The sequence below is a fragment of the Callithrix jacchus genome, chromosome 7 (assembly GCF_049354715.1).
Source record: "Callithrix jacchus isolate 240 chromosome 7, calJac240_pri, whole genome shotgun sequence".
Taxonomy (NCBI): domain Eukaryota; kingdom Metazoa; phylum Chordata; class Mammalia; order Primates; family Cebidae; genus Callithrix; species Callithrix jacchus.
Window position 1 is genome coordinate 99,289,207 of NC_133508.1, and position 24,902 is coordinate 99,314,108.

General features: G+C 47.2%; 1 protein-coding gene and 1 pseudogene across 5 annotated transcripts in view; both read right to left on the reverse strand.

The window, feature by feature from the left end:
- Positions 1–2,226: 2,226 nt before the first annotated feature.
- On the reverse strand, positions 2,227–3,822 carry LOC100403810 (glyceraldehyde-3-phosphate dehydrogenase pseudogene; annotated as a pseudogene).
- A 2,270-nt stretch (positions 3,823–6,092) lies between these two features.
- KANK4 (KN motif and ankyrin repeat domains 4) overlaps positions 6,093–24,902 on the reverse strand; it is a 94,532-nt gene continuing 75,722 nt past the window's right edge. For 4 of the 5 annotated variants that reach the window (XM_009001370.5, XM_054236348.2, XM_054236347.2 and 1 more), the window contains exons 8-10: positions 21,727–21,869; positions 15,204–15,404; positions 6,093–6,956 (exon numbers count right to left, since the gene is read on the reverse strand). In XM_009001370.5, the coding sequence (XP_008999618.3) occupies positions 6,852–6,956; positions 15,204–15,404; positions 21,727–21,869 (449 nt within the window). In that variant the 3' untranslated portion in view covers positions 6,093–6,851. The remainder of the gene's footprint in view (positions 6,957–15,203; positions 15,405–21,726; positions 21,870–24,902) is intronic. The other variant, XM_078332045.1, reaches the window with a different exon arrangement.

Genomic DNA, 24,902 nt, shown 5'->3' on the forward strand with positions numbered 1-24,902 from the left:
TTCAAGGCCTGAGCTTCCCTCCATCCCTGCCCTGGATCTGACCACTGGGATTGTGGGAGAGGGTGTCAAAGGACAGTTTTCTCCCACAGTTTTCCCTTCCAGGGAGAGGAGTGGAAATCCCCTCATCTCTAAGGTAACATGAGATTGGAGAATGTGCTCTCAAATCCCCAAACAGCAACGGAATTATTCTGCTTGCTTCAGAGCAGAGGCCCAGAGCCATTTCCAGACCTCTCCCAAGCACAGAAAAGGACTGAGGGCTGGATGGGGGTCAGAGAGGGAGTCAGGCGGGACCCCTCAGACAGCAGCAGCTGGGCTTCCTCTGTTCCAGGCCCAGCTCTCTCTGAAATGGGAGAAGGGGTGAAGGAACGGATTTGGAACTGTCAAGAACACCTACCTCAGGGGGTAGTGGAGGTAATGTAGGGTTCAGACCACCTGTGACCTGGACAGAGGCCTCTTTCTTCCCCAGAAATGCTAAGCGCACAGGCATCCTGATACCTCAACTCCTCCAGTCCCAAACCCTCTGTTTGTCCCCTTTGTCCTGAGCCACCCAGTGAGACATGCAGGTCAGTCGCTGACTTCATTTCAGGTCCCTGAAGCAGTCTTGTTCTCTCAGCAGTGTCCACCGCCTGCAGCCAGGCACCTCTCTTCCCCAGCCTGGGTCACTGGCAAGGGGGCAAAAAGCGTTCTGGACCCACAGTAGGCAGTGAAGTGTAGTCACAGAGCCTGATATGGCTTGAAATCCCAGATCTTTGCTTACTAGACTGTGTGGCCTTAGGTGGTTACTAAGTCTCTCTGTGCTTCAGTTTCTGCATATGTAACAGGGATAACATGAATACCTAGCTCACTGGGTTATAATGAGACATAAGTGACTTCATACCATGCCCTTAGGGCTGATGCCTGGGCAGTTCTACGCACTCAGGGAAGGCAAGCTGCCATTTTTATGGGCCCAGGTCTAGGAAAAAAGAATCAAACAGCCAGGGGAAGAATCATACAGCTCTCCACTGTATGCTGAGTTCTATCATAGGGGCCATTTTAGCTAAACACATACAAACGGAGGAGGGAGCTAGGTGTGGTGCCTCATGCTTGCAATCCCAGCACCTTAGGAGGCTGGATTGCTTGAGCCCAGGAGTTTGAGACCAGCCTGGGCAATAAAGTGAGGCACCCCATCTCTACAAAAGATAGGAAAATTAGCCAGATGTGGTGGCACACGCCTGTAGTCCCAGCTACTGGGGGGGCAGGGCGAGGTGGGAGGGTAGCTTGAGCCTGGGAGGCAGAGGTTGTGATGAGCTGAGATTGCATCACTGCACTCCAGCCTGGGGGACAGAGGGAGATCCTGTCCCCAAAACAAAACACAGAAGGAACGAGGGAGATCCTGTCCCCCCTCAAAAAAACAAAAAAATCAAAACAAAACACAGAAGGAACGATTATCCCCCATTTTACAGATCAAAAGCTGAGTGGTATCTGAACCAAATAGCAGCCCTTCCTTGCTCAGAGAGGAGATTGGGAAAACAGAAACAAGTGACAGAATTCGAGAGTGGGTATCTACTGGGGTCTTCGTGAAGGAACAAGGGTTGCTCCAGGAAGCCGGAAGTTCTTATCTCTGCTTTGCTCTAACCACCTGCTTTAGGTTTTATGGCTGAAGAGTCCCTTTGGTGCCTCTGCCTGCAAGGCTGACCTTGGCCGTCAGCAGCTGAGATCTGCATGATACAGTCCAGAAGGAGATGATGCCAGAAGGACACTGAATCTCTCTCCTAAATCTCAGCTCAAAAATTCCCAAGAGAGGACCTCATGGGCCCAGGCAGTGTCTGGTGACTGTCCTGCAATGGCTAGGGGCCAAGTTTTCTTGTAGGAATGTTACAGCTCCTGCTGCAGTCAGGGGCATCCAGGACGGGGCTGGGGAGAAGGTAACAGGCAAGGAGGGTTGGCACCTACTCCGGAAGCGTATTCTTCTCTTTGCTCTTGATCTTTTCTCTACCTCATAGATCCTTCTTGCTCACACTATCAGCCTGTCCTTTTTTTTTTCTTTTTTACTGAGCACAGGGGATTTTACTGATGGTACGTGACAAGGTGGGGCTCCCTAGGCCCCTCCCTTTTCAGGGGGTCTGCATGGAAACTGTGAGGAGGGGAGATTCAGTGTGGTGGAGACCAAGTGTGGCAGGGACTCCCCAGCAGTGAGGGCTTCCCTCTTCCTCTCGTGCTCTCTCTGGGGCTGGTGGTCCAGGGGTCTTACTCCTTGGAGGCCATGTGGGCCATGAATGTTGCTGTAGCCAAATTCATTGTCTTACCAGGAAATGAGCTGGACAAAGTGCTTGCTGAGGGCAATGGCAGCCCAGCTTCGAAGGTGGAAGAGCAGGTGTCGCTGTTGAAGTCGGAGGAGACCACCTGGTGCTCAGTGTAGCCCAGGATGCCCTTGAGGGGGCGGGCCTCTGACGCCTGCTTCACACCTTCTTGATGTCATCATACTTGACAGGTTTTTCCAGATGGCAGGTCAGGTCCACCACTGACACGTTGGCAGTGGGGACACGGAAGGCCATGCCAGTGAGCTTCCCGTTCAGCTCAGGCATGACCTTGCCCACAGCCTTTGCAGTACCAGTAGAGAGGGACGATGTTCTGGAGAGCCCCGTGGCCATCACGCCACAGTTTCCGGGAGGGGCCATCCACAGTCTTCTGGGTGGCAGTGATGGCGTGGATTGTGGTCATGAGTCCTTCCACGATGCCAAAGTTGTTATGGATGACCTTGGCCAGGGCGCTAAGCAGTTGGTGGTGCAGGAGGCATTGCTGATGATTTTGAACCATACTTCTCATGGTTCACGCCCATCACGAACATGGGGGCATCAGCAGAGGGGGCAGAAATGATGACCCTTTTGGCTCCTTCCTGAAAGCGAGCCCCAGCCTTCTCCATGGTGATGAAGATGCCAGTGGACTCCACCATGTACTCAGTGGCAGCATCGCCCCACTTGGAGGGATCTCGCTCCTGGAATATGGTGATGGGATTTCCATTGATGACAAAGTTCCTGTTCTCAGCCTTGACGGTGCCATGGAATTTACCATGGGTGGAATCATACTGAAACATGTAGACCTTGTAGTGGAGGTCAATGAAGGGGTCATTGATGGCGACAATATCCACTTTACCAGAGTTAAAAGTAGTCCAGGCGCCCAATACAACCAAATCCATCGAATCTGACCTTCCCCTTCCCCATGGTGTCTCAGGGATGTGGCTGGTGATGAGAGACAAGATGTGGCTGTCTGTCAAGCAGGAGGAGCAGATCGCCTTTTTTTTTTTTCTGGACAGGATCCTGCTCTGTCACCCAGGCTGGAGTGCAGTTGTGTGAACTTGGATCGTCGCAGCCTCCGCCTTCCAGGTTCAAGTAATTCTCCTGCTTCAGCCTCCCAAGTAGCTGGGATTATAGGCATGTGCCACCATGCCTGGCTAATTTTTTATATTTTTAGTAGAGACAGTGTTTCACCATGTTGGCAAGGCTGGTCTTGACCTCCTGACCTCAGATGATTCACACCCACCTTGGCCTCCCAAAGTGCTGGAATTACAGGCATGAGCCACCGTGCCCAACCCTTTCAGCCTGTTTTGACCTCTACGCATGCAAATTTTTCCTTTCCCCTTATGCCTCACTCCACCTCACAGCTTTACTCTCTTCTCCCTAATCACACCCCACTGTGACTGCCCGAAATGCCACGTTTCTTCATTCAGATTTCTCAGATAATTCTCAGATATATGTTTTCCCTAGCGGATGGTGAGACAAGAGACTGAACTGTACTCACCGTGCTGGGAACAGTGCTGACCACCTGGCTGGTTTCCATGTATATATTCATGGAAACCAGCCAGGTGGTCAGCACCATCTCTATACACACACACACACACACACACATATGTGATTCACACCCACCTTGGCCTCCCAAAGTGCTGGAATTACATATATGTGTGTGTGTGTGTGTGTGTGTGTGTGTGTGTGTGTATATATATATACAGAGAGAGAGACGGAGTCTTGCACTTTTAGGCTGGGGTGCAGTGGCACAATCTTGGTTCACTGAAACCTCTGCCTCCTGGGTTCAAGAGATTCTCCTGCTTCAGCCTCCTGAGTAGCTAGGATTATAGCAGTTAGCTTAGTAGTAGCTGGGATTACACCACCCCTGGCTAATTTTTAAAATATTTTTGGTAGAATCGGGATTTCGCCATGTTGTCCAGGCTGGTTTCAAACTCCTGACCTCAAGTGATCTGCCGGCTTCTGTCTCCCAATCAATAGATAATTTGTGAACGACTTTTAGAGCTGAGGGACAGTGACAGGAAGGCAGGCTGTACTTGTTCATTTCAGCACATTCTGAGCTCAGACATTCCAAAGAAAAAGAATGGTTATAAGGGATGAGATCATATGCTCACATCCAAAACTCAAGATTAAAATAAAATTATAAAAGGTCTCAGAAAGGATGGACAAAGTCATTTGATAATGATGAATAAGTAGTCTTCAAGCTTTAGGAAACCCGGCTTGCTTTCCCTGGTAAATAAGTTGTTTTTAATTTGATTCAATTTTTTTAAAGTGACCCAGTTGAAGTTGCCACCTAATATGAGATGCAGAAATAAATCCTAAACCGGCAACACGGGACACAGACCCCTAAAGCTGTCTGCAGAGACAACATCAAATAAGACCCACCCTGCAAATTCCCAAGAACCAAGAGCAGAGAAATGCAAAGACATTTTGAGACTGAAGATTGAGAGGCAGCATTTTAATATAAGAAATAATAAGGATAGGCCAGAGACTTGCTACTCAAAGTGTGACCGTGGCTTGATAGCATCATTATCTCCCAGGAACTGGTTAGAAATGCAGAATCCCAGGCCCCACCCCCAACCTACTGCCTTCTAACAAGATCCAAAGTGATATGTATGCACATAAATGTTCGCGAAGCACTGGGCTAGAACATTTACTAATGTAGGATGTTGCTCTTACAATGTATTTTGAGGTCAAAATAAATCCATTTAAAGCATTTTTTGCTTCTGATTTGCTCCATTCCCTCCACCTCTGAGTCGCATCAACACACGTCGTGTTGTTCTGAAGCTTTGAGCCTCCTTTATGAATCACAATGGCATAAGGAAGGTTTCTGTACCATTTCTATAGATAGCCTTAATGGTTACAAACTGGATTTCAAAACTTCTATCAGCTGCTCCCCCAAGGAGGTAGGTTGTATGATAATTTCTGTTTTTAGAGATGATGAAACTGGGGCACAAGGAGGTTTCATGAGTCACCATAGGGGCACCCAGCAAATCGGCATCCCAGCCAAAATGAGAGCGAAAGCTTTTAAGCTTCCAATGTAAAGCTCATCAAACTTTGACATCGCTTCTTCTTCTTTTTTTTTTTTGAAATGGAGTTTTGCTCTCGTTGCCCAGGCTGGAGTGCAATAGCACAATCTTGGCTCACTGCAATCTCCACCTCTTGGGTTCAAGTGATTTTCCTGCCTCAGCCTCCAGAGTATCTGGGATTACAGGCGCCCGCCACCACAGCCGGCTAATTTTTGTATTTTTAGTAGAGATGGAGTTTCACCATGTTGTCCAGGCTGGTCTCAAACTCCTGACCTCAGGTGATCCACCCACTTCGGCCTCCCAAAGTGCTGGGAATACAGGTGTGAGCCACTGCACCCAGCCTGACATTACTTCTTTTTATGTAAGGGAGATTTTTTTTTTTTTTCATAAGAGATTTTAAGAAAGAGCACATTCAAATGATCTGACGTGAGCTACTGACCATGTGAACTTTGCATGTGTCAGCCCCAGGGAATATGGAAGCTTCAGAAAGAATTGCCCTTCCCTGCCTGGCTCCTTTGCTCCTGCGGCATCCCAGCCTGCAAGGCTCTGCAGCCAGAAGTCCCAGAAAACCTCAGAACAGATACGTGCTTCTAGGGGATATGAGGGGAAAGCACCAGGAAGTACCATAAGGTAATGGATACCGCTATGCAGGAAATGTGGTGGCTTCTCAATGACCATAACCCATCCTCAGGAGGAAGCTTTCTTTTGTTTCTTTCACAGACTCAGCATAGCTGATGGAATCCGACTCCGCCCAAATACATGTGGTGTGTGTCACTGGATTCAATTTCTTTTTTTTATTTTATTACATAGCAACCTACTAGATAATAAATTTCTTAGTTAATTCCAATTTCCCTGGAGCAAAGTGGAGCCACTAGATGACTCAGAAATAGTTAAGACTGTACATTTGGCATTGATGCCAATGTACTTCTTCCTACCTTGTCTGAATTTAAGATTTCTCTGTCAACCCCATCGAAACAAAGCTCCCAAATGGGGCTTGTTCAGTTTCACCAGTCGGCATGGTGATTCTCCTGGGGTCCTCTCCAGAATGCTTGCCAGGGGGTTGGCTTAAATTCCCTCCCATCTCTAGACATGCATATCAATGGAACATATTTGTATACACTTGCTTAAAAAACAAAAAGATAGTGCACTTTAAAATTCCATGTAAAAAGTATTGCTTTTCTAATGTGCTACTGTGCTCCTGCCTGCCTGCTTGCTACACAATGCTACAGAGGGTAGAGTCAGGAGGAATTCAAGGCTGAAGATGTTTTGGATGTTTGGATGACACCGAGGACCGAGGTACCCCTCAGCCTTGCACTTTGAACCCTACTCTGAAGCCTGTGTAGTTTTGGGGCTTGGCCTAAGGCAAAAACTACAAAGCATCTTAATGAGCAGAATTATATAACAGGAATGTATGTGCATATTTCACATAGTTTCTTCTCTTGAGGGGTGGCTCTCCGGCCTGTGACCTCTGCCTTCTCCAAAGGCGAGGGAGGAGTCCATAGAAGAAGGCTTTTGTTCCCGGCTGCCAGTTCTTCTGCAGCCCCTACAGACCCAGGGACCTGCCCTGCTCCGCGTGGGCTCTCAGAAGCCCAGCAATTTCCATATGGGTGGGTGACTTCAGAGCAATGGACAAAGCTGTGCGGCCAGCCTACAGGAGAAAAAGGAAAGGAGAAATAAATATCATCTGATCTGCCACCTACCCGGGGGGAAGGGCAAGTTGGGAGTAGGGGGTATGCCTGGGATATAGGTGTCTATTCCAGGCATCCAGAGACCCTGGTAGAGGAGAAGATTCAAATGACATGAAGGTCACCAGCAATGTGGCCCCTTCCGCAGAAACAATAGTGACTCCTGGGAAATCTATGGCAGTGGAAATAAAAAAGAGTAATCTGGTTTTTAATGCTCTTTTTTTTTTGAGATGGAGTCTTAGCTCAGGATGGAGTGCAGTGGTGCAATCACAGCTTACTGCAACCTCCACCTCCTGGGCTCCAGATGATCCTCCACCTTCAGCCTCCCAAGTAGCTGGGATTACAGGAGCACACCACTATGTCCGGCTGATTTTTGTATTTTTTGTAGAGATGGGGTGTCACCAGGTTGCCCAGGCTGATCTCAAATTCCTGGGCTCAACTGATCCACCTCGCCTCCCAAAGTGCTGGGATTACAGGTGTGAGCCACTGAGCCCAGCCCCACTTTTTTCCTGTTCAAATTGGCAAACAGGAAATAAAATAACTCTTGCTATTCCATTACACTCATCTAAGTGAAAGTTAGCATTTTAGTGTGTTTTCCTCCAATCTTTTCTCCTGTGCAAACTTGTTGTTGGTTTATTTTTGTTTGTTTGTTTTTAAATTTTTTGTAGAGACAGGTTCTCACTATGTTGCTTAGGTTGGTCTTGAACTCCTGGGCACATATGACCCTTCCACATTGGCCTTGCAAAGTTTCGGGATTACAGGCATGAATTTGTAATCCTGTCCTGTCCCGCACCTGTCCTGTTGCTGGTTTTTAAATAAAGGAGTGATGTTGTATATCAACTTTGAATTTGCTTTTATTTATTTATTTTTTAAGATGGGGTTTCATCCTGATGGCCAGGCTGGTCTTGAACTCCTGACCGCAGGTGATCCACCCACCTCGGCCTCCCAAAGTGCTAGGATTACACATGTGAGCCACCGCGCCCAGTGAATTTGCTTTTATTCTTAATTTACCATGGTATGCTGTAAGATTTTTCTCTATTCTTACATGACCATTATAATGCATGATATTTCTTTTTGGCTGCATAATCTCCATAATTTACCTTTTAAACTAATTATGGAAATATTTCCTTTCAATGAAAATTTTTGTTGATTCTGCCTCTGATAACAATCTTAGCGCAAAAAGCATTTTCCCTTTTTTTTTTTTTTTTTTTTTGAGACAGAGTTTTGCTCTTGTTGCCCAGGCTGAAAGGCAATGGCACGATCTTGACTCACCGCCACCTCTGCCTCCCAGGTTCAAGCAATTCTCATGCATCAGCCTCCGGAGTAGCTAGGATTACAAGCATGCGGCACCATGCCCAGCTAATTTTTTGTATTTTTAGTAGAGACAGGGTTTCTGCATGTTCATCAGGCTGGTCTCGAACTTCTAACCTCAGGTGATTCACCCACCTCGACCTCCCAAAGTGCTAGGATTATAGGTGTGAGCCACCACACCCTGCCTCCACATTTTCCCATTTGTAATTATTCCTGACTCTTAGAAGGGGGCTCAGAGCATTGAAGGGCGTGCACATTTTTACTTCCTACTCTGTGATGCCACAGCACTCTTTACACTGCCACGGCGATGCAGGAAGCTGGCAGTTCCACTGTCTAAAGACTCTGCACCAAGGGGGCTCTCATCAGGCACCACCAACCTGACTGAGCAGCCACAGTCTCTCATGAATGAGCTCACTCCTGCATCCAGAATTCGGAACTCTAAGCAGCTCCAAAAACCACACTCTTTAGGTAACTTATTGGGAGCTGAGATCTGACCTGAGGCTGTTTGCCTACTGTGAAAATTTTGACATTTTGCTGCTGTAAAGGGTTTGATGGGTAGGGGACACCAAAGACCCCACTAGATTGTTCTCTACTGCCTATGCACAGATTTACTTCCTAAAATGTGAACAATTCTTTCACAGAAGCAGGTAAGAAGTGTTAACACCCAGTTTAACATTCTTCAGGCTTTTTCCCATGCACGGGGATGGAATCCAGGGACCATTAGGGCTCCCCACACATGCAAATAACTATAAAGCATATGGCAAAGCACTAAACGAGTCAGAAGACAGGAACAGAGTGTGCTCAAGGGAGAGGACAGCCACTGTGTGCCAGGCGGGTAGAAGATGGCTCGGGGGAGGCAGAGGAAGGAAGTGGCGTTTCAGTGGGACCCCAAAGAGGGCACATGGGCTTCTCAAAACATACAAAGTTCTTTCCCCAAAAAGCCCTCATGACTCCCTGGACTTTTCTTTTACCACTTGTTATATGCTGGTATTTGTGGAGTTATTTGATAAATTTTGGTCTCCACCAGGTCAGGAAGCTGATCTGGCCAGTCCACTGCTGCGTGTCGGCACTGGCCCAGGGCCTGGCGTTTGGCCGGCTCTCAGCAAGCACTGCGGAAAGAGAGAATCCTGCACAAGAACCAAACGGTGTTCATTTCAAGCTGATGGAATCTGAATCCTAGTGAATGTGTTCTTACATTGGAAAGTACTGGAACAAAGCAAAGATTTTAAGCAGGAAGTCCTATAAAAGCCTCCTAAAGGAGGGGTCTGAGTTTGCTTAGGCCCAAGTTCCTGCTCCTGAACTCCATCTGCTGTGCCTTGTCAATCCGAGGCTCTAGGTAAACAGAGTCCGTGCTGACAGTGTTTACGGGGAAGAGCCGCAGGGCCCGTCCGGGGTCCGTCTGGAGGATAGCCTGCAGCTGTGGGCTCCTCAACTGCAGACACGGAGAACAGAGGAGGAACAGTTTAGGAGGTGTGGCCAGAGAGACCACTTGGCGAGGGGGAGTGTTCCTCTGACACCTCCGCCAGAACTCTGGGAATAAGCTCGTGCCATGTAGCTCCTGTGGGAGCCAAGTATGGCGTGCCCTACTCGGCGACACTCCAGAGCTGGTCTGGGAGACCCCAACTGAAGAAATGGGGGCCTAGCCGGGTGTGGTGTAAAATTTATGTATAACTTCAGGGATTCAAAATCTGCACTTGGCCAGGCACAGTGGCTCATGCCTGTAATCCCAGCATTTTGGGAGGCCGAGGCGGGAAGATCACTTGAGCCGAGGAAGTCAAGGCTGCAATGAGCCATAATTGTGCCACTGCATTCCAGTCTGGGTGACAGGGCAAGACCCTATCTCAAAACAAACAAAAAAAGGCAAGGTCTAGGCAGCTGGCACAACTGTGTGTGTGCGCATGTGTTGGAGGGGGCGTCTTTGAATATAATGAGAACTCATCACGAGCCTACTATGTATCGCACAAAGATGAGCAAGGCATAATCTCTGCCTTTAAGAAGTTTTCAATCTGATGGTTGCTTTAAAGAAGCTGCCAAAATAAAGGGTGGGCTCTGGGGCCCAGAAGAGGCTGGGTGATGGATTTCCTCAAATTGCCTGTAAACCTAGCTAAGGGCCTGGCCAACTTTTCTGTGAGTTCTGCATTTATATCAAACTTTAAATGTTGATGAAATAAACCAATTTCAGGACATGAATTGTCTCCCAGTTTTCCAAGGGCATTCCCAAATAAGGCCTGCTGTTAACATCTAAGCTTCCATAGGAAAGATGAATATGGAAATGATATGAAGGGTATGATAAGGGCCAGACTTTCCCGATAAATGTGAAGTACCAGGTACAAGCCTTGGTACTTGGCACGGCCTTGTCAGAAGCTCCCTTTTCCACTGAAATGTCTCTTCCTGGGGGTGTAGACACTGAGCTCACCAAAGTCACCCTTGGGAATCTTCATGTGAATCAACCCTGACCCAGGTGGGCAGCATGTGACCCAACCATGGGTGGCGTCTGGAACCTGCCTTACCTGTGGGCCCATTACCTGCATTACCTGGGCACCACTGTGCTGGCTGGGCTTTCCCTAACTTGCTCCAGCTTCTGCCATGATAGATTTCCTCCTCCATCTCCTGATTAGCACTTCAGGCCCTCCCTTCCAGGCTTACAGCCTGCCCCAAACTCCAGCCGGCCCAGTCCTCAGCCTGGCCTGGCTCTCCCTGATCCAGCGCTTCACCGGGACTGCTTGCCTAAACCAGGCATTCTCAATTGCAGCACTACTGATTGATATTTTGGACCAAAAAATTGTTTATTTTGTTTGTTTGTTTGTTTGTTTTTGAGATGGAGTCTCGCTCTTTCACCCAGGCTGGAGTGCAGTGGCGCGATCTCGACTCACTGCAACCTCCACCTCCCAGGTTCAAGTGATTCTCCTGTCTCAGCCTCCCGAGTAGCTGGGATTACAGGTGTGCGCTACCATGCCTGGCTCATTTTTGTGTTTTTAGTAGAGATGGGGTTTCAAAATGTTGGCCAGGCTGGTCTTGAACCCCTGACCTTAAGTGATCTGTCCTCCTTGGCCTCCAAAAGTGCTGGGATTACAGGCATGAGCCACCGCTCCCAGCTAGATAATTGTTAATTCTTTGCTGTTCCTGTGCATTGCAGGGTGTTTAGCCGCATCCCTGGACTCTACCCACTAGATGTCAGGAGGGTTCTCTCCCCCACTGTGACTAAAAATGTCCCCAGACATTGCCAAATCTCCCCGGAGGGCAAAATCACCCCTGGCTGAGAACTACGGGACTGAACCAAGCCTGTCAGTAGCTTCTCCCTCCGGGGGCTTGTCTCCATGTCTGATTGCCTCCCCTAACTCCAGACCTTTGTTCTCCCTACTCTCTCCAGACACTGTCTATAAATGCCAAGGTCCCTGCTGGGCAATGTGGTGTTTTTTGTTTTAGCTATCACTGTTCATCTATTCATAATTAAAACAGTTACCATCCACTGTACACTCCTAGATGTCAGAGACAGCTTTTATAAACATTCTAGTATTTAGGTAGAGTCTATTGCGGTTCCCATTTACAGATGAGCATCTAGAGGCCCAGAACAGTTAGGTCACCTACCCAAAGTCACTAAACCTAGATTCGAAATCATGAGCATTTAACTTTTTTTTTTTTTGAGACAGGGTCTCACTCTGTCACCCTGGTAGGAGTTCCCTGGCACAATCATGGCTCACTGTACCCTCAACTACCTAGGCTCAAGCAATATGCCTGCCTCAGCCTCCCGAGTAGCTGGGACTACAGGTGCATGCCACCATGCCTGGCTATTTTCTTTCTATTTTCTGTAGAGAGGGGGTGATATAGTTTGGCTGTGTCCCCACCCAAATCTCATCTTGAATTCCCATGTGTTGTGGGAGGGACCGGGTGGGAGATAATTGAATCATGGGGGCAGATCTTTCCTGTGCTGTTCTTGTTATAGTAAGTCTCACAAGATCTGATGGCTATTATAAGGGGGAGTTTCCCTGTATCAGGTCTCTCTTTGCCTGCTGCCATCCATGTAAGGTGTGACTTGCTCCTCCTTGCCTTCCACTATGATTGTGAGGCTTCCCCAGCCATGTGGAAGTCCAATTAAACCTCTTTCTTTTGTAAATTGCCCAGTCTCAAGGATGTAATGGACTAATACAGGGGAGTCTCACTTTGTTGTCAAGACTGGTCTCAAACTCCTGGGCTCAAACAACCCTCCTGACTTGGCCTCCCAAAGTGTTGGGATTACAGGCATGAGCCACTACACCTGGCCTCATGAGCATTTAAAGTCCATACTTCCAACAATCATGCTTGAGTTGTCTGAAATGCAACAGATCCCACAACTCTTCCACCACTAGAAAGCTGACACTTGGTGCTCTTATACCTGTGACAGATCTCCAGAGATACCCAGGAGGGCTTTCAGATCCACTGCCTGATTATCCCAGCTAACCAGGGACTTTCAAAGCTCACGCCTGCCTGCCTGACCCATGGGCCTCCCCTCTCAGGCCTCTTCAGGCATCAGCAGTGGTCACTCCTTAGAGGGCCAGGGGCCTTTGATGTATAGGCCTGTTCCGGATTAAGGGCTGCCTCCTTCTCTCCCAGGACAACCCAGCAGAGAGCTCATTAACACAAATCTTTTGTCTGGCCACATCACATTTGGAAAAGGAGGCTCTGGTTTCCAGTAGCCCATCCCTGTTCCCATATGAAGGCCAAGGTCTGTGCTCTCTAAAGATCTTGGAAATGACTTTGGAGTGAAGCTGGGGTTCACAGGACCTAGAGTCACTGGATAGGTGCCTGCTGTTTGGGTGTGACTGAAGGACTCAGCAGCTTGAATTGCTGATGAATCAATCTCTGGGTAGATTAAATGTGGCTCGGTGCTGTCCCTGGGCAGGGAGAGGACTGTCGTCCCCTCTCCAGGCTTTTGTTCTCTTTGAATTGTGGCTGTTAAGAAAGCATAAAGACATCTGCTCAAATCATTAAATTACAGTACCAACATTAAGGATACTAGAGTCAGACCTGGGCTTGAATCTCTGCTCTAAAATCAGTAGATTGTAAATTTTAGGATAGTTACATAATATCTTCAGGGCTGTCTTTTTCTCAGTAAAAAGTGGGGATCACTATCTCACTGGATTACTGAGAGGATTAGATGTAACGCATGGGAAAGGTTTAGTTTCCAGGAGCACTCTAGAAATATTATTATATCGACTGTAATTATCAGAAACAAGATCACTTACTGTTGCTTACTTCCAGAGTTTAGGGGTTTCACTCACTCATTTGTTGATTGATTCAATGATATGTGGCAGGCACTCTACTAGGTGTGGGGGATTCAGCAAGGAGCCAGAGACATGGATGCTTCAATGTGACAACAGTCATGATGATGGAACAGTTAAGGGTATGGGCCCAGGCGTTTAATGGAGCCGGGTTCCACTCGCTGAGTAATCTTGTATATGTAACCTAACCATCTGATGCCTCTGTCTCTTTGAGCAAAGTAGGGCAGCAGGAAGACAGTTAGTCCTACAAGGTTGTTGTGGGATTTAAATGAGATGGTCCCTGGCAAATGCTTAGTACAGTACCTGACACAGAGTAAGCCCGCCATACGTGTTAGTTAGTTTCTATTGTTTTGCTTTGTTTTTGAGACGGAGTATCGCTCTTGTTGCCCAGGCGTGAGTGCAATGGCACGATCTCGGCTCACTGCAACTTCAGCCTCCTGGGTTCAAGCAATTCTCCTGCCTCAGTCTCTCAAGTAGCTGGGATTACAAGCATGCGCCACTATGCCCAGCTAATTTTGTATTTTTAGTAGAGATGGGGTTTCTCCATGTTGGTCAGGCTGATCGTGAACTCCTGACCTCAGGTGATCCACTCGCCTTGGTCTCCCAAAGTGCTGGGATTACAGGCATAACTACCATGCCCGGACAGTTACTATTGTTATTGATTAGTTACTATTGTCATCATCATCATGGCCATCACCTTTCAAGGAAGTTGATTAAAGAAGCTTGTGACTCACAGTGTAACTTCAAGTAGGCTGACTTGATGGAATGGGCTGCTTCATAAAGTGGGTCAACATCCAAAGAGGCACTTTCAGTTAAACGACTAGAGATGATTCTGTAAGGTTGATTCCTCTGAAGGCTTTTGAGTCCCTACTGGACAGCAGAGCTTCCCCATCTAAGCTACTGCCTCAAAGCCCACATGCTGTTATCGGCATGACCAGATGAGGATCACGGCCAACCCAAGCCAGGGCACGTTAGCCGAGAATGGTGTTATGAAAGGCTAGGGTTGTAGGTTTTGCAGCTCTAGGACTCCAAACATTTACCATGAATCATCTCATTTATTAATTTTTAAATTTTTTAGAGACAGGGTCTCACTCTCTCACCCAGGCTGGAGTGTAGTGGCCTGATCATGGCTCACTACAGCCTCCACCTTCTGGGCTCAAGGAATCCTCCTGCCTCAGCCTCCCAAGTAGGGGGGAATTATAGGCGTGCGCCACCATGCCTGGTTTTTTTTTTTTTTAATTTTTTAAGAGACAGGGTCTTACTGTGTTGCCCAGGCTGGCCTTGGACTCTTGGCCTCAAGCAATCCTCCCACCTCAGCCTCCGAAAGTGCTGGGATTACAGATGTGAGCCACTGTGCTGGGCCTCTTATTTAAATTCCACAACAGCCTTAGGAGGATGATTTTGTTGCACTGCCATGGGGTTCCTTGAATTCTGCAGGCTTGCAAGACACCCTTCAGGAGGCTAAGTTTAATAGCTACTTTTTTTTTTTTAAGAGATGGGGTCTCTCTGTGTTGTCCAGGCTGGTCTTGAACTCCTGGGCTCAAAGTGAGCCTCCCGCCTCTGCCTCCCAAAGTGCTAGGATTACAGGCATGAGCCACCCTGCCCAACAACAGCTACTTGTTAATTGCATGTAAGTCTCACCTTGTCAGTCAGACTGCTGTCACAGGCCGGGTGTGCCAGGAGCAGCCGCACCAGGTCCACGTTGCCATGGTAACAGGCCAGCATGAGGGCCGAGGATCCATCATGGTCCTGCAGGTTGACATCTGCCTGGCAGCTAAGCAGTGCTTGAACCATGTCCTCCCTGTCGTGGCTGACTCCCAGCATCAGCGCAGTCTGGCCTCCCTGCATGCAGAGCCACAGGAGCGTGGTGAGGTGCTGCCAATGGGGAAGGACCCCCTCTCCAGCCGGGGTGTGCTCATCAGAGACTTCTCAAGAACACAGCCACTGATCTGAATCTCCTGCCCTTGGTATGGGACATAACCTTCTCTGCTTGGCAAAATTCTACTCTTTCGTGACTAGTCAGATCCTACATCCTCTCTAAAACCTTCTCTAACTCCCCAGGCACAGGATTCATAACACAACACTCACCACTTAGCATTGTAACTTGTCAACTTTTCTTTCTCATGGATTGTGACATTGTTGATGGCAGGGACTAAGTGTTTTTGTCCCGGTCTCCCCAGTGCCTAGCACCAAGAATGTGCTGATAAATGTTGAATGATGGAACAGATGAAGGTTGAACACAAGCATCATGGCTTCTTACTGCCTGCCCCCAGCCTGACTGTCTCCAGGAAGCCTTCATCTGCTCAATGCCTCTGAAATTTTCAGTTTAAGGATACCCAGAACCCTATTCTCTGAACACGGTCTCTGGTTGCAGGCCCTGTGGTCATTTCTCATCTATAGACACTGACAGTAATCTAGGGCATTTTTGTAATCACTGGTAGACGCAGCAATGAGCTGGAATCAGAAAGCGAGTCCAAACTCTAGTTGTGCTGTTTCCTAATGTATGATTCGGGCCATGTCACTGTCTTCCCTGATTCTTGGTTTTTCTTCTCTTTCTCTTTTAAAGGTGGGGTCTTGCTGTGTTACCCAGTCTGGAGTGCAGTGGCACAATCACAGCTCACTGCAGTATCAATCTTCCAGGATCAAGTGATTCTTCCACCTTAGCCTCCCAAGTAGCTGAGCTCACAGGCATGTGCCACTCACTACACCTGGCTAGTTTTTTACTTTTTGTAGAAATGGGGTCTCACTATGTTACCCAGGCTGGTCTTGAACTCCTGAGCTCCAGTAATCCTCCTGCTTTGGTCTCCCAAAGTGCTGATATTATTGGCATGAGCCATTGTGCCAGCTGGTTTTTCTTCTCTTAAAAATTAATATAACAATTGAGGCCAGGTGCAGTGGCTCGTGCTTGTAATCCCTGCACTTTGGGAGGTTAAGGCAGGTGGATCACTTGAGGTCAGGTGTTTGAGATCAGCCTGGCCAACATAGTGATACCCCATCTCTACTAAACCCCATCTCTACTAAAGAAAAAATATAAAAATTAGCTGGGCATGGTGGTGGGCACCTGCTACTCGGGAGGCTGAGTCAGGATAATTGCTTGAACCTGGGAGGCAGAGGTTGCAGCGAGCCGAGATTGTGCCACTGCACTCCAGCCTGGGTAACAGAGCAAGAGCTGTCTCAAAAAAAAAACTTTTTTTTTTTTTAATAGAGATAGGCTTTCTCCATGTTGACGAGGCTGGTCTCAAACTCCTGACCTCAGGTGATCTGCCCACCTCGGCCTCCCAAAGTGCTGGGATTACAGGCGTGAGCTACTGCGCCCCGCAATTTTTTTTTTTTTTAATAATATAACAATGATTTGTCCTGTGTACCTCACAGGGCTTTTGTGGGAATCAAGTAAGATAAAGGATTTAAATATAAAAATGTACAGAAGTAATTTTTCTGATTGCAAATTGGCCATCATTTCCAATTTTCCATAGATTTTCTTATATATACTGTGTGTGTGTGCACGTGTGTGTGTGTGTGTGTGTGTGTGTGTATAATTTTTTTTTTTGAGACAGAATCTTGCTCTATCACCCAGGCTGGAGTGGAGTGGCACAATTGCGACTCACTGCAACCTCTGCCTCCCATGCTCAAGTGATCCTCTTACTTCAGCCTCCTGAGTAGCTGTGACCATAGGTGTGTGCCACTACATATGGCCGATTTTGTATTTTTTGTAGAGACAGGGTTTTGCCCTGTTGCCCAGGCTGATCCTGAACTCCTGGGCTCAATCACCCACCTAGGCCTCCCAAAGTGCTAAGATTGCAGGCATGAGTCACCATGCCTGACCCTGTGTATATTTCTTTCTTTCTTTTTTTTTTTTGAGATGGAGTTTCACTCTGTCACCCAGGCTGGAGTGCAGTGGTGTGATTTCAGCTCACTGCAACCTCTGCCTCCTGGGTTCAAGCAATTCTCTTGCCCCTCAGCCTCCCGAGTAGCTGGGAATACAGGTGCGCACCACCATATCCGGCTATTTTTTGTATTTTTAGTAGAGATGGGGTTCTCCCATGTTGCCCAGGCTGGTCTTGAACTCCTGAGCTCAAGTGATATACCTGCCGCGGCCTCCCAAATTACAGGCATGAGCCACTTCACCCAGCCCCTATGTATATTTATCTTTCTTCCTTTTTTTTTTTTTTTTTAGAGACAGGGCCTTACTCTGTTGTCCAGGCTGGAATATAGTGGTGCCATCTCGGCTCACTGCAACCTCCACCTCCTGGACTCAAGCAATCCTCCTACCTCAGCCTCCTGGGTAGCTGGGAATATAGGCACCCACCACTCTGCCCAGCTAATTTTTGTATTTTTTTAGTAGAGACAGGGTTTCACCATGTTGGCTAGGCTGGTCTTGAACCCCCAACCTCAAGTGGTCTGCCCACCTCGGTCTCCCGAAGTGCTGAGATTACAAGCATGAGCCACTGCTCCTGGCCCTATGTATATTTCTATAGTCCTCTCATCCAGCTGTATTATATTTTGCCCTGATGGTTTTCATGGGTTCCAGGCTGGTCTCTGATGGAACCCAGGAACCTCTTCGTAAGACTGAAGAATAAGGCAAGAACTATGTTTTCTCTCCTTTTGGATCCCCTGAGGCCCCGAAAGCTCTATCTTACATGTAAAAAGTGCTGAGGACATGTCTGCTGATGTGTTGACTGAGTAGAACTCCAATCTGCAGTCACTGGTGGATTATTCTTCCCTGCTCAGACGCTGGAGCTTAGAGAACAAGAAGTGGGTTTTGAATCAGAAAAATATTGACCCTGCCACTTATTACCTGTATGACTGCAGGCAAGTTAAGCTCTCCGTGACTTCTCCTGATTTGGTAAAGTGGGAACGATTAGTGGTATTACCTGTCTGGTGGAGTTGTGGTGAGATCATGTGCTTAGCATGTGCTAGCCAAGGGTTAGCTATGATTGTCATTAAGAGGCTCAGAGAGTGTCTGGCAAATGCTCAGCACGTAGTAGGTGCTTAGCACTTGGGAATGTGTTGTTAGATGTCCTGTTTCCCCATCACTCTGGAACACAGACAGATCTTTCCAGAGAAGCCTATTTGCTTTTTTGGTTTGCATTTACTCAGCCCTGAGGTAATGGTTGTTTACTGGACTATCCAGACCACATGGTTTCCAGAACCCTCTTTCCAACTGTCCTTAAAGCCAGATGACATATGCTGATGGTCCTCATATCTGCCCCTCTGCCTGACACATCCTCATCATCCTCCCAGTCCCATTCAATATAATTTAATTCAATAAGCATTTATAGAGTGCTACTGTATGCCACTGCACTGACCCTGGGGTCCAGAGAGAAGCAGCTTGTTCCTAGGAGACTCCCAACGTATTCCCATTTAACCTGGTACCTCCACCTCTCTTCACAGTTAAGGCTCATGGGGAGCTAAAGGGAATGGCTTCAGCTATGCTCCTTTGGTGACCCGGGATGAGTCCCTTGTCCTCCTACAGCATCAGTTTCTTCTCTGTACAAAAAAGAGGGTGATTTTGATCCTCTTGCAAGCATCCCCTCTTGAAAAAGTGCCAGTTTAGAAAATAATTAACATATTTATGGGAAACATGAGTTAAATGAAACATTAGCTGTATTGAGTCTTATGGAACAGGAGTTGCAGGTGAATAGAATACCTTGAAAATCAGAAAGTAATCTACAAATATTTGGTTTCTGGCCATCACTAGGGTGGCTATTGGATGAAGTACATAATGTGACTTTGCCATCAGGTTAGGCTGCTATCTGCAATCACTCTGGGGGAGTGTGGGACAGTGGAGCTTAATATATTGCTAGGAGTCCATTTTCCATAAGTCTCTTGCTTTTCCACATACCTTGTGAGTAAAACACACCATAATCTGTCCTTTTGTTTTAGATTATCTTTTTAAGGATGTTTATATAGTGAACAATCTTGGAAGCTAGACAGAGTAACTTCTTGGGAGAAAAGAGCAGGCAGGCTTACTGTCCATTATCAAAGCTTCAGGTTCCCTATGCTCAGGGGTCCTCTCCTGTAACATAGCCCACTCCATGCTCAGCTTCCTGGTCCTCCTCACACTGCCCTGAGGGTACTGGGATTTGGGCAATGCTGGTACTGTGGCTACTGCTTTAGCTGAGAGTAATACATGATCCTTAGAAGTCTCATGTTTCTGCCAGCATCCACAAAACTGTAGCAGACTACCCTGTTAGGTTTAACATGGGGTAAAAGCCCAGACTCTTCACTGTTCTCAACAGTTACCTAATCATAACTCCAGGGGAAAGGAGAGTTAAACACACTCCATTCATTCCTGTATGGTCAAAAAATGAGCAAATGACCTTTCGAGGAGTCCCTGTTGTTCCATATAGAGCCTTGTATAACTAAAAGACTTTCTGGGTAATGACCACACCCCCACCCTGTGTTCTCAAGCAGAGGGTCCCAGAAAATGAACAGAGACATTCCAACCCTCTGCACTGTCTTGTATACCTTTGCTGTCTTAAGATCCTTTTTGGAGCGAACCCCAATCAACTTCTACTTATTCACTCCATGAAAGATACAAAGGCTGGGCATGGTGGCTCATGCCTGTAATCTCAGCACTTTGGGAGGCCAAGGCAGGTGGATCACCTGAGGTCAGGAGTTCAAGACCAGTCTGGCCAACATGGTGAAATCCCGTCTACAAAAGTACAAAAATGGCTGGGCATGGTGTCTCACACCCACAATCCCAGGACTTTGTGAAGCCAAGGTGGGTGGATCATGAGGTCAAAAGTTCAAGACCAGCCTGGTCAAGATGGGGAAACCCTGTCTCCCTAAAAATACAAAAATTAGCCGGGCATGGTGGTGGGCACCTGTAATCCCAGCTACTAGGGAGGCTGAGACAGAGAATTGCTTGAACCCGGGAGGTGGAGGTTGCAGTGAGCTGAGTTCACACTATTGCACTCCAGCCTGAGTGACAGAGCAAGTCTCCATGTCAAAAAAAGAAAAAGTACAAGAATTAGCTGAGCATGATGGTGGGTGTCTGTAGTCCCAGCTACTTGGGACATTGAGGTGGAAGAATTGCATGAACCTGGGAGGCAGAGGTTGCAGTGAGCCAAGATTGTGCCATTGCACTCCAGCCTGGGCAATAGAGTGAGACTTGGTCTCAAAAAAAAAAAAAACACAAAAAAGAGAAAGATTCAGAGTACCCAGTCTTGGCTCAGTTTAGAAAGTTATCAGAGCTATCTAGAGTAACAAACAACATGAGCTACTTGGTAGAGCATGAGTTTCCTGACACTGGAGGTCCTGGAGTTGCAAACCTTCTGGTAGGATTTTGTAAAATCATAAGGGGTAGACCTACGTGACCTTTAAGAGCTCTTCTGACCTAATGCACAGGTGACCCAGTGAATTAGTGGAGCCCACATGTCCTGAATCCCTGGCTACTACCTTTGTGTAGAGCCCCACTGGCTCTTTGCAACAACTGTTTTTCCCAGCCTGGCCCATGGCACTGCTCCTGGGGACTGGGGCATCATTTGTGTGTCTGGAACAGTATTAGAATTGTTGGTGCAGAGGTAAGGAAGATAGGAGTGTTTTGAGATCTGGTTATTTCAAGGGCTGAGGCAGCATGCTAGGTTGATTGATAATGACCTGCAGAACTCTATAATAACCCTCTGAGCTAAGCTGAGGCCTGAAAAGTGGGAATCCTCATACCCCTGGGAATGCTTCTGTCTGCCCTGGCTATCCATACTTTCTTTCAGTCTGAACTTATGACCTTGTTGAAAGGCTTTGGGGTGATAGAGGTGAGAACTTCTTTAAAGGACTGGACCTCCAAAGAGCCTAGTTAGTTGTCTGTGGGTCATGATCAAGGTGGCTCACCTATGAGGGCTCTTTTAGAGCAGCCAACTAGCAAATGCCTTCTCAAGATGGTAACTGGGAATGTTGGTTCTAGAGGTTGCGTTCAGATGGAATTTGCTCAGTTTCAGACTGGGACCTATATTAGAAGCTCATCGACCTCTGTCCAAGGCTGGCTGGGTCTCAGGAGCCTACAAGGAAAACTGAACCAGGCTTTGCATGGATGCCATTTGGAAGTCCCAGCCTCCTTGGGTTAAAAACCACATGGATCTGCATGAAATTTCTCACCCACTAGCAGAATAAAGCTGGGAGGTGCCCCCGCATTTACTAAAGAGGAGATCATGTTAATTCCACCCACCTGAGTAGCTTGAATGTTCACATTTCCTTCTCTTAAGAGCTTCCAGACCACAGCCATGTCTTCACTGGTCTCCGCGGAAGCCAAGGGAGTGATCATTACGGCAGTGTAGCCAGCTTTGTTCGGATGGTCCACGTTGCAGACGCCTGCAGGGAAGCAATGGGTGCTGGAATGACTCCTGAGGGGCCAGGAGCCAGATTCCACTTTAGCCATTTCAACGGGACACTGCTTGCGGATTAGAAGACCACGGAATAGAGCAATGCTTTCCACAGATAGAGCCCGCGGTTTACATTTGCAGCAGTCTTTAAAGCTGGTTACTTTCCTTGACAAGTTTTCTGAGGCTACCCAGCAAGGGAGGTCCAAAACAAAGCCAGAGATGGTCAAAGGGCCAATGGCCATGACTTCATTTCCCAAACTGGAGCACAGGATGTTATTCCCATTTTACAGATGACGACACTGAGGGCCAGAGAAGTTACACAATCCACTCATGAGAAGTGGGAGGGGAACACTCAGGTCTATCCGGCTCTGGAGCTCATCCCTCACCTGCTCCTGCGTCTGGAATGCCACCCATAGCTGTGCGTTTTAGGTTTCACACTCACTAGCTCATGTTTGTGTGTAACTCTTAAACCAATGGCTGTATTTGTAGGTCCTTTCTGAGGACCTAGGGGTCCATACCAGAAGCATGAACAACACCGTGGGATAAACATGGAAAATCTTCTGGGAACAACCATCTCACTTGAAAAATGGAGGGAGAAAAAAATTCCACAATTTTTATATTAAAACAATTAAGAATTACATTTCACAATACAATGAAAACCTGGCATTATTTGTTTACCTATTTATTTTTCTTGAGACAAGGTCTTACTCTGTCGCCTAGGCTGGAGTGCAGTGGTACAATCTCAGTTCCCACTGCAAACTCTGCCTCCCAGGTCCAAGTGATCCTCCCACCTCAGCCTCTCAAGTAGCCTGTAGGTGTCCGCCACCACGCCTGGCTAATTTTTGTATTTTAGTAGAGACAGGGTTTCACTGTGTTGGCCAGTCTGGTCTTGAACTCCTGACCTCAAGTGATCTACCTGCCTCAGCCTCCCAAAGTGCTGGAATTACAGGCATCAGTCTCTGGACCCAGCCAACAACCCGGTGGTGGTGGTGGTGGTGGCGGTTGTTGTTGTTTTGAGACAGTCTCGCTCTGTTGGCCAGGCGGGAGTGCAATGGCTCCATCTCTGCTCACTGCAACCTCCGCCTCCTGGGTTCAAGTGATTCTCCCGCCTCAGCTTCCTGAATAGCTGGGACTACAGGCGTGCACCACCATGCCTGGCTAATTTTTTCTAAACGTATTTTTAGTAGAGATGGGGGTCTCACCATGTGTTGGCCAGGCTAGTCTCAAACTCCTGACCTCAAGCAATCTGCCTGCCTTGGCCTCTCAAAGCGTCATGATTATTATAGGTGTGAGCCACTGCACCTCACCAAACCTGGCATATTTTTAAGACTAAGTATAGCAAATGAGAATTCTTTTTTTTTTTTTTGAACCTTGGCATCTCCTTTTTTTTTAAACACACATCCTCACTGAAGAAGCAAATGAGAATTCTAAAGAAAGTTCTGCTTTGTAGCCCTGGGGATATACATCCATATTCCTTTCCACCAAAGGAGAGGTAGGGGATCATCAAGCATAGACTGATACCTGTTATGTAAATGAGCCTACCTCTCAAGGGCGATAGAAAAACCAAACCTCTTCGTAGTGTTGCTTATCTGAAAAATTTATGTCGCTTTTTTTTTGGGTAGGGGGACAGAGTCTTGCTCTGTCTCCCAGGCTGAGGTGAAATGGTGTGATCATGGCTCACTGCAGCCTCGACCCCCTGGGTTCAAGCAATCCTCCCTTATGTAGCTCCTTTGGGAAAACAATTACAGCAAATCAAGTAACTTAGCCTTTCTTAGCATTTCCTCCTTTATAAAATGGGAATAACAACACAACCTAACTTGTAGGGTTATTGTGAATTAATTGAGCTTATTTATTTATTCATTGGGACAGGGTTTGGCTCTGTTGCCTAGGCTGAGTGTGAGTGCAGTGGCGTAATCTCACTATAAGCTCTACCTCCCGAGCTCAAGTAATCCTCCCACCTCAGCCTCCCGAGTAGCTGGAACTGCAGGTGCGTGTCACCATGCCCTGCTATTTTTTGTGTGTTTTTTATAGAAACAGTGTTTCACCATGTTGCCCAGACTGGTCTCAAACTCCTGGGCTCAAGCCATCTACCCACTTTGGCCTCCCAAAGTGCTAAGATTACAGGCATGAGCCACTGTGCCCAGCCTAATATATTGAAAGCACTTAGAACAAGCTTGTCTAACCCGCAGTCCAGGACAGCTTTGAATGTGGCCCAAATTCATAAAGTTTCTTAAAACATTGTTTTTAGCTCATCGGTTATCATTAGTGTTAGCGTATTTTATGTGTGACCCAAGACAATTCTTATTCTTCCAAAATGGCCCAGGGACATCAAAGATTGGACATCCCTGACTTAGAAACATGCCTAGTACACAGTAAACACTCAATAGGAGTTCACTGTTATTACTATTATTGTCCAGAATGATATATATATATTTTAGATGGAGTCTCACTCTGTTGCTCAAGCTGGAGTGCAATGGTGCTATCTCAGCTCACTGCAACTTCTGCCTCTCGACTTCAAGTGATTCTCCTGCCTCAGCTTCCTGAGTAGCTGGGATTATATGCACCTGCAACTAATTTTTGTATTTTTTTTTTTTTTTTTAGTAGAGAGGGAGTTTCACCATGCTGTCCAGGCTGGTCTCGAACTCCTGACCTTAGGCGATCCACCTGCCTTGGTCTCCCAAAGTGCTGGGATTACAAATGTGAGCCACCATGGCCGGCCCAGAATGATATTCTTTTAAGGTTTAGGTATTCATTGTAAAAATTTGGTTTATGAATAAATGTCAATTCGGGCTATTTGCAAGTGGAAAAAAGCAACATTTGTTTGATATTCCCTCCACTCCACAAGTTTTCAAACAATTTTTCAGAAATGTGCTATGATAATATGAGGCCATCAGTGGAGACAGAGGCATCAGTCTGCCTCATTTATCAGCAGTTTTCCCTCAAGCTCCGTGGACCACTGCCATGAGCCAGCAGGTGATGAAATCTAAATAACAACTCCATGAATCACCTCATAGCTCTGTCC